Source organism: Pundamilia nyererei, unplaced genomic scaffold (genome assembly GCF_000239375.1).
Source record: "Pundamilia nyererei isolate P.nyererei 1_Seehausen unplaced genomic scaffold, PunNye1.0 scaffold00173, whole genome shotgun sequence".
Taxonomy (NCBI): domain Eukaryota; kingdom Metazoa; phylum Chordata; class Actinopteri; order Cichliformes; family Cichlidae; genus Pundamilia; species Pundamilia nyererei.
The window spans coordinates 1,052,166-1,060,488 of record NW_005187574.1 but is presented as its reverse complement, the minus strand read 5'-3'; the positions used below and the strand labels follow the sequence as shown (position 1 = coordinate 1,060,488).

Here is an 8,323-nt window from a genome sequence, read left to right as displayed (position 1 = left end):
CTCTGTTGCAGTGCGTGTGAGTCTGTGTCTTTAGTTCAGTCTGTGTCATGTTTCCTGTTTTATTTTGAAGGTCCTTGCCTGAGGTTAATGTACCTGGTTTCGCTTCCCCTTGTCTCATTGGGCCTGATTTGCCCCAGCTGTGTTTCCCTCCTGTTACCCATTCCCTGATTGCTCCCTCTGTGTATTTAAGCCCTGTGTTTCTCTGTGTCTGTGTCGCGATCTACTGTTTATCTAGCTGTGTGTTCTGTCAGTCTTCCGGTGTAAGTTTATTTTGATATGTCCAGTTATTTTGCATTTGAGTTTAGCATTAAAGCTGTTTTGAGTTCAAGTTTTGCCTCCGAGTGTCTGCACCTTGGGTCCTATTCCTGCCTGCACACAGCCGGTCATAACAGATTTAACAGTCTAGCAGCTCGATGTTTTTAGGGATTTCAGTTGCTTGAAGAAATTTCCTGAAATGTTAATATGATTAAGAAAATAACCCTAAATATTTCCTTTTTCTTTTAGCAATTGTGTATTTTTCTTAGTCTTAACACTAGCACAGACTGAAGGGCAAGTCCAAACATACACTGGCAAGAGATGCCCAGAAGTCGCTCGTTTTGGCATTCTTGAAATAGAAGTCTTTCAAATATTTCTGTTGAAAGAGAAAAAGACTTGATTACTCAGCTGCTGGGAGATTTGAAATTATAATTAATGTTAATCAAAAGAGCAACATCAATTTTTTAAATACTAAAAGAGCTGTGAGTCTATGACTTACTCGACAACCATCTCTGAACTCGTCTCTGCCCATCCAGTCCTCCAGCATCCTGAGAATAGATGCTCCCTGGAAAAAAGTTGAACAATTTTCATTACAAGGTAAATGGACTGTGTTAAATCCTCCCAATTCTTTTGATCTTTGGGCTGAAGGAAGAACAATACTCGGTGTATAAATGCTCACTCAACAATCCTTTATTCCATACAATTCAACACTTTAAGAGCACAAACCATCCGGATGGGGAGACAGCAAATCTCAAAAGGGTGGAGCGTTACTCAAACCTTTATAGCCTCTGTTGACCCCCACCTAGTCGTAAAAGCCTAAAGATGCCCTCTAACTCTCAGTGAGCCTGAGTTATGACCTTGGCTCCCTGTTTATCTGCTTCCAACGAGGGGGTGAAGCTCCTGTGGAATGTGCTTTCTGCACACAGTAGTCTCTTCTTAACTCAGCAGTATGAAATGTCATGAAACAGTAACTCATTCACAGTAAATCAATATAGGTTAATACAAACCTATCTAATGAGTCTAATGATTTTCACATTCTTTTGTCATTCAGAAGCATAATGCAAACTAGAACTACGGCGACATACTAATTATACTCTCTATAATAAGAAGTATGGTGTGGCTTACAGTAGTATAATAATTCACTCATTTCGATTATAGGCATAGGATAACATATGACAAAATAATCTCACAACTGATATCCATAGAGCAATTTTAATGTATTGTTGACAACTCACAGGACTTTTATAGTGCAATCTGCATCCACCCATTCAAATATAATATCCAGTATTTATTCTGTTCATCTTAAGTGCTTAATCTGTCACACACAGTCACGAGTGATACATGTTGGATCTTGTTTGCATGTAGTGTAACAGTATGGTTAACTTTTATTGTCTGAGTGCTTGCAGAGAGATCTCATACCTTGCTGTATGAGATGGCATCAAACACAGAGGTGATTTCAGCTGGGGTTGACACATCTACAATGATCGGATGAGAGGACAGCAGAGCGTCATCCACCATGACAGGAAGCACATCACTGATGATCATGATGTCTCGCTGTAAGACCACAGCAACACAGGTACTGAGAACGTCCAGGTGACTGGCAGTAATAGCTCAGTGGATCTTTAATGTGCCTTTAAAGGAGAACTCACCATGCCCCAGGTTGGTTCTGCTAATTCCACTCCGATGTACTCAAAGAAGCTGGCAAAGCCCTCATTGAGCCACAGGTCATCCCACCAATCCATAGTTACAATATTTCCAAACCACTGAAAAAAATACAACTGACATGAGTTTCAAGAGTCCACACAAAATAAGAAATTGCAAAAGCACACAAAACAAATACGGAAATAGGAAAAACGAATTTCCATTTTCTTTTTTCCTATTTCTGCTGTGTTTTGTGTGCTTTTGCAGCGTTTTTCTTATTGCTGGTGTTTTCTTAAGTCGCAGTTCGTTTGGCCTCTCAGGGCCACCATAAACTCTCTCTACATTGTTATAAGTGTGCCACAAAACCAACCAATCACAGACTAGGATGCAAAAATTCTGATTGGCTGTTACGGCTACAGCTGTAGCTAAATCCAGTGGAGTGGTTTGGTTTAAACTGTGGTGGACCACTGGAGGGCTCCACTTCCCCAGTGGACAGGAAATGGTTGCTGTGTTTTGGAGCGCAAAGTATTCAGTTGTGTGGTGATAGTGAATAAACCAGGAGTGATAATTGAGAGATCTCGTATCACCTGTGTTTATCTCCACAAAACTAGATTAAAACCAACAATGGTCTTAAAAAATAATATATTTCAAAATAAAATAATTAAACATACTAACTGCAGTAGCAGTAGGAATGCAGTAGCTAGCGAGTTGATTGGAGACCGTAACAGCCAATCAGAATTTTTGCATCCTAGTCTGTGATTGGTTGTTTTTGTGGCACACTTATAACGGTGTACAGAGAGCTGAGCGCGCAGGGAGCAGAGATGCTGAGAGCAGGTCTGCAGATGTCTGTGAGCACACAGAGCAAATGCCAACAACTGAGCGAGAGGGGCTGTTACTGTGTGTGTATATGGATGATAGCAAACACTGAAATACATTTCTTGTTCGCAGAAATGAATTTTGTTCCCTCAAATTAAACTTTTCTTCACTCAAAATAATTTTCTCCTCAAAATGCAACATTTGCCCTTGCATTTTTTTAACGTGTGCTCAGAATAGAGGCACAAAAATAACACCATATAAACCTAATGCAGACCGGTGAATAAAAAGTAGTGCACAGTTGTCTTCAGTATTCCAACACAGCAGTGCACTACCCTGTAAAAGCTTTATTGCTCAAAACATGTAAGAAGAGGGTTTTGTAAACATCAACTTAACTGCAATTTTAAATGAAAAACTCATCCATTCCTGTCAAATATCTGATATGTTGCAATGAATCATGTACATCATGCAAAAGGTTGAAGAACATATAAAGAATTTTTTAATTATACCTCTGGATTCTCAAATGAGTCTTTGCGCTTGCAACTGCTGAATTGTGACATACTGTAGAGGCCTGAACTAACCAAAGACCAAGTCACAATCAAAGTAAACAAGTACAAATGGTCAACAGACTGGCACTTTTGTACTTTACTTAAGTTCTTTATACTACATGCCTCATTCAGCCATTCATAAAAACACTTTTTTCTATCCTTTATATTTAACATTTCCGTTCTGATGAATGCATCGGAAAGCAACTTAGGGTTCCTTATCTTGCCCAAGGATCAGATTGAAGCAGCCAGTCTGAACAACCTTTCAATTAGCAGATGAGCTGCTCTACCTCTACCCCGACGCTTACAGAAACTGGTATTCCCAGTTTTCTCTCATCCAAGAAAACTTGGTTCAAACAAGAGTGGCTCCATGATGGAGCTACTGTTTTATGCTTTTAATTTAATTTTAATTAGGATGAATGACTAGTGATGTTTAATACTGATGTTATAGAACTCTACCAAAAACACCCAAACTCTATCAAAACAGTCTAAAAATTCAAACAATGTTTGCCATAGAAGAAGAAAAAGACACATGATCCGCTCTGTTATTAACCATAAGATGAAATCCCCGCTGAGCGGGCTGAGCTTGCCCTACAGAGCTTCACTATGTTAGTTTATGACCCAAATTAATGTTGGACTCTGTCGTTTTCTCTGGTCCCCTTCATTCTTTTCTAAGAGTGAGATTCTAGTCACACATTCTCCTTAATTTCTTGCTCAGTAAAACTGACTTGAATTAAACTGAATTGTATCATAAAGTTGGCATTTCAGTGGTACGTAATTCATTCTAAAATGTTTCTTTTAGTCACTACATAAAGCACAAAATATAAAGTATGCAATTTAGCAAAGTGGAAGAAAACATTTTCAGGAAAAATGTTTAATCAAAATATATCAAAACATTACCTGGTGAACCAGTTCATGTGCGATGACACTGGCAACTCGCTGCTTGTTGTAAGAGGATGACTGGTTTTCATCATAAAGCAAGTTGGTTTCCCTGTAGGTGATAAGACCCCAGTTCTCCATGGCACCAGTACCAAAGTCAGGAATGGCTATCTTATCTGGATCCAAACAGCAGAGAGGTACAAATCACCACACACACACATACATGATTACCTCCGATGACCACTGGGACCACTGTTACCTTCACCTTCCATATCTTCTCCAGCTTCTCGTGTTCCTCTTTCCTGATGTTTCTGTCATCACTACATCTATCTAGGGGCAGGGATAGCTCAGTAGGTAGTGTGGTGGCCCTGTGATTGGAAGGTTGAGGGTTTGAATCCACTGAACGGCTACCCTGCGGTACCCAATGGCTGCCCACTGCTTCACTGAGTGCATGGGTTAAATGCAGAGAGGAATTTCCCCACAGGGATCAATAAAGTATAAAGTAAGTATATGACTACGGCCGTCTTCTTCTGTTTGTCTACCACCACTATGTCCGGTTGGTTAGCCACCACCATTTTGTCCGTTTGTATCTGGAAGTCCCACAGGATCTTAGCTCGGTCATTCTCCACCACCCTTGGGGGCGTCTCCCATTTTTGACCTCAGGACTTCCAGGTTATACTCGGCACAGATGTTCCTGTACACTATGTCAGCCACTTGGTTATGGTGTTCCATGTATGCCCTGCCTGCTAGCATTTTGCACCCTGCTGTGATGTGCTGGATTGTCTCTGGGGCATCGTTACACAGCCTGCACCTGGGGTCTTGCCTGCTGTGATAAACCCCAGCCTATCACAGCAGGATCTGTGCTCAGAGCTTGTTCTTGTGCTGCCATGATTAGTGCCTCGGTGCTGTCTTTCAGTCCAGCTTTGTCCAGCCACTGGTAGGCTTTCTGGATGTCAGCCACTTCCTCTATCTGCTTTCCATGATGGTTCCTCCTCTTCCTCCTCTTATTTGGGTTTCTGCTGCCCGGGTACAGCCTCGGGTGCTGGACTTGGGGTGAAACCCTCCGTGCATGGTCAGGAGCTTCCTGGTCTTGATGTCAGTGGCTTCCGTCTCCTTCTTTGGTCAGCTTATTATCCCAGCAGGGAATCCGATCATGGGCGTGATAGCTTACTGAACGGTTGATCTGGGCTATCAATACCTACGCCCTGCCTGTGTTCAGGTACCCTGTGGGATAATAACGAGTACATAAGAAAGATGGCCACAAATGACCACATGCCCAGTGGATACCCAAGTGAAACCCAAGAAAAAGGAGCAAGAAGAGGAACCATCATGGAAGGACAGGCCCCTGCACGGTATGTACCACTGGCGAATAGAGGAAGTGGCTGACATCGAGAAATCCTACCAGTGGCTGGACAAAGCTGGACTGAAAGACAGCACAGAGGCACTAATCATGGCAGCACAAGAACAAGCTCTGAGTACAAGATCCATAGAAGCTGAGGTCCATCACACTAGGAAAGACATAGTAGTATACGTAGTATACAGAAACATCTGTGCCAAGTATGGACTGGAAGTCCTGAGGTCAAAATGCTAGACGTCCCCAAGGGTGGTGGAGAATGACCGAGCTAAGATCCTGTGGGACTTCCAGATACAGACGGACAAAATGGTGGTGGCTAACCAACCGGACATTGTGGTGTTAGACAAACAGAAGAAGACGGCCGTAGTGATAGACGTAGCAATACCAAATGACAGCAACATCAGAAAGAAGGAACACAAGAAGCTGGAGAAATACCAACGGCTCAGAGAAGAACTCGAGAAGATGTGGAGCGTGAAGGTAAGAGCGGTCCCAGTGGTACACAGAGCGCTCGGTGCAGTGACCCCCAAGCTAGGCGAGTGGCCCCAGCAGATCCCAGGAGCAACATCCGAGATGTTATAAAAAACCCAGCAGGGGCGAGAGGGGGATTTGTATTAAAAAAAACAAAAAAAACACAGAGAGACAGAGTTAAAACAAATTTTAAAAAATCTCCCTCTCTCCCACTGGAGGCTGGTATGTGTGTGTTTTTCCTCAAACTCTGACCTCTGTATGCCCCATATTTCATCCTGGATTGTGGCTTGCATGCTCACTAATTCTCACCCTTCCTCTTTCCACATGGAGCCTTAGGGTGTTAAGCTTCAAGTGGGACCCTCTGTGCACTGTAGGGCGTTTTCATGTCTTGCCATCAGTGGCATCTGTCTCCTCCTGTTGCCATATTATTATTCCAGCTGAGTTTCTGATAAAAGTCTCACAGCTCTGGCCAGTAGGCTAAAGAGATACAGCAAGGAAACATTGGCCAACAGAATAAATTGCCTGTTCTCCAAAGATCCATCCGAGGTATACTCTCAACTACAAGGGAAGAATGTTATGAGGGCTGACTCACACAGAGCTCAAACAGAACAATTCTGTAAGAATATCCCCGAAAACAGACGGCAACACACGACACCAACACCAAGTGGCTAGTGGACAGCAGACCACAACAACCTCCCAGAACAAGAACCAGTCAACATCACAAAGACAGACATCTAACAACGCCTTAAAGTCTGTGCTCTCTCTGCTGTTGTGTTGGTGTGTGTCGGGCTGTGAGCTGAAAAGCTACAGCCGGCGGTATGTGTACAACAACCGTGTGTGAAAAGTGGCCTATAAAGAAACATTGTCATGCAAACATCGTCGGGTCTGCCGTGATATGTTTACATTGGGACTTCTGCTCCTCAATCTCTGAGCGGTGTTTGTTTTTAACATAGTTCACAGTGAAGAACAGCTGCTGACATAATGTGGATCCGAAGATCCATAACTGGCCTACCTGGGGTTGAAAGTCTCGATAAATGCACGGCGTTTCGGCGGGTACACCGGCTTGTGTGACGCTTATTTTGAGCGATGAAGAAATAATAGAATATAATTGTATTTTTTATATTTCAATATCACAATAATCTAACAATTCAGAACTACAAGTTAAAAAAGAACTAATATAAATAAAATACACTTCAGCTAATTACTTCTAATTTATTTTCCCAAACCACGCAGAGCCGCAGTATAAGGACTAAAGAGCTGCAGGTTGCCGACCCCTGTGTTAGTTGGTTTCAGAGAAAGAAAAGAAAGCTGCTAGCATGACCCAGCTAATGACCTGACCCGAATCCAAGTAAAAATCTATGGAATGAACTAAATCTCAGAGTACATAGACGGTGGAACCTTCAGGATTTGAAAACTGTTTGTGTGAATGAATAGGACAAAATTATATCTGAGCAATGCATGCAGCTAGTTTCTCCATATACGAGGTGTCTTGAAGCCATCATCATCAACAAAAGTTATTAAATTAAGTAATAAATACATCTCAATGCTTTTTCCTTGTGTCGTTTCTCTTCATCATACTTTATTTGTGAACATCTATGGCTTGATTTCTTTGTCTAGATTGGATGGGTTTTTACGGACTGGTGCGAATTTCATATTAATAGCACCTTTAGAAATATATTTTCTTATAACACTAGTGACATGTTCAATCCTTATTTTACCCACTGTATACAAGTACCTAGGTATTCCACAGGTCAACAGGAACCATGATAAAAAGGCACGAAGGTCAATAACAGCCAAATAACGCAAGAAGGGAGCTGAGAAGCCAGAACAGTATTGATAAGATCCAAACCATCAATACATACAGCCTATCAGTCATTAGATACCCAGATGGAATAATAAGCATCTGCCAATCATGTCAAGACATCATGGGTTTACACTATCGAGGGACAGAGGAAGAGGATGGCATCATAAGGACAGCACTCAGCCTCTGGTCATGGCAGCATAAGAACAGGCCCCAAGCACCAAATCTATGTGGAAGGATATATCCAGAGTGGTCCCGGGATTATTAGGAGCTGTAACCCCTGCACTGGAAGAGTTATTGCAGCAGATTCTAAGCACATATCACAGGTCTCTGCCCAGAAGAGTGCAGTCCAAGAAATAGCTAAGTGATATGCAGAACCCTCGAACTCCCCAGCCCGTCAGAGGTCCCGAGCTTTAGGCTAACACACATACCACCCGCCTTGGGCTCAGAGGCAGATTTTTTTGTTGTTGTTTTTTGTTTCATATCACAGAAGTTGGTTAGTGTTCCATTTTCAACCTGAGCCTGAGGTTGGGAAGAGTCCCACAGCTCTGGAAAACCTCCTGTGTT

General features: G+C 42.3%; 1 protein-coding gene across 1 annotated transcript in view; it reads right to left on the bottom strand.

Moving 5' to 3' along the window:
* The window catches only part of enpep (glutamyl aminopeptidase), a 27,308-nt gene that overhangs the window by 14,385 nt on the left and 4,600 nt on the right, over nucleotides 1-8,323 (bottom strand). The window contains exons 5-9 of the mRNA XM_013914135.1: nucleotides 4,155-4,309; nucleotides 1,905-2,018; nucleotides 1,675-1,809; nucleotides 755-820; nucleotides 566-631 (exon numbers count right to left, since the gene is read on the bottom strand). Coding sequence (XP_013769589.1) covers nucleotides 566-631; nucleotides 755-820; nucleotides 1,675-1,809; nucleotides 1,905-2,018; nucleotides 4,155-4,309 — 536 coding nt within the window. The remainder of the gene's footprint in view (nucleotides 1-565; nucleotides 632-754; nucleotides 821-1,674; nucleotides 1,810-1,904; nucleotides 2,019-4,154; nucleotides 4,310-8,323) is intronic.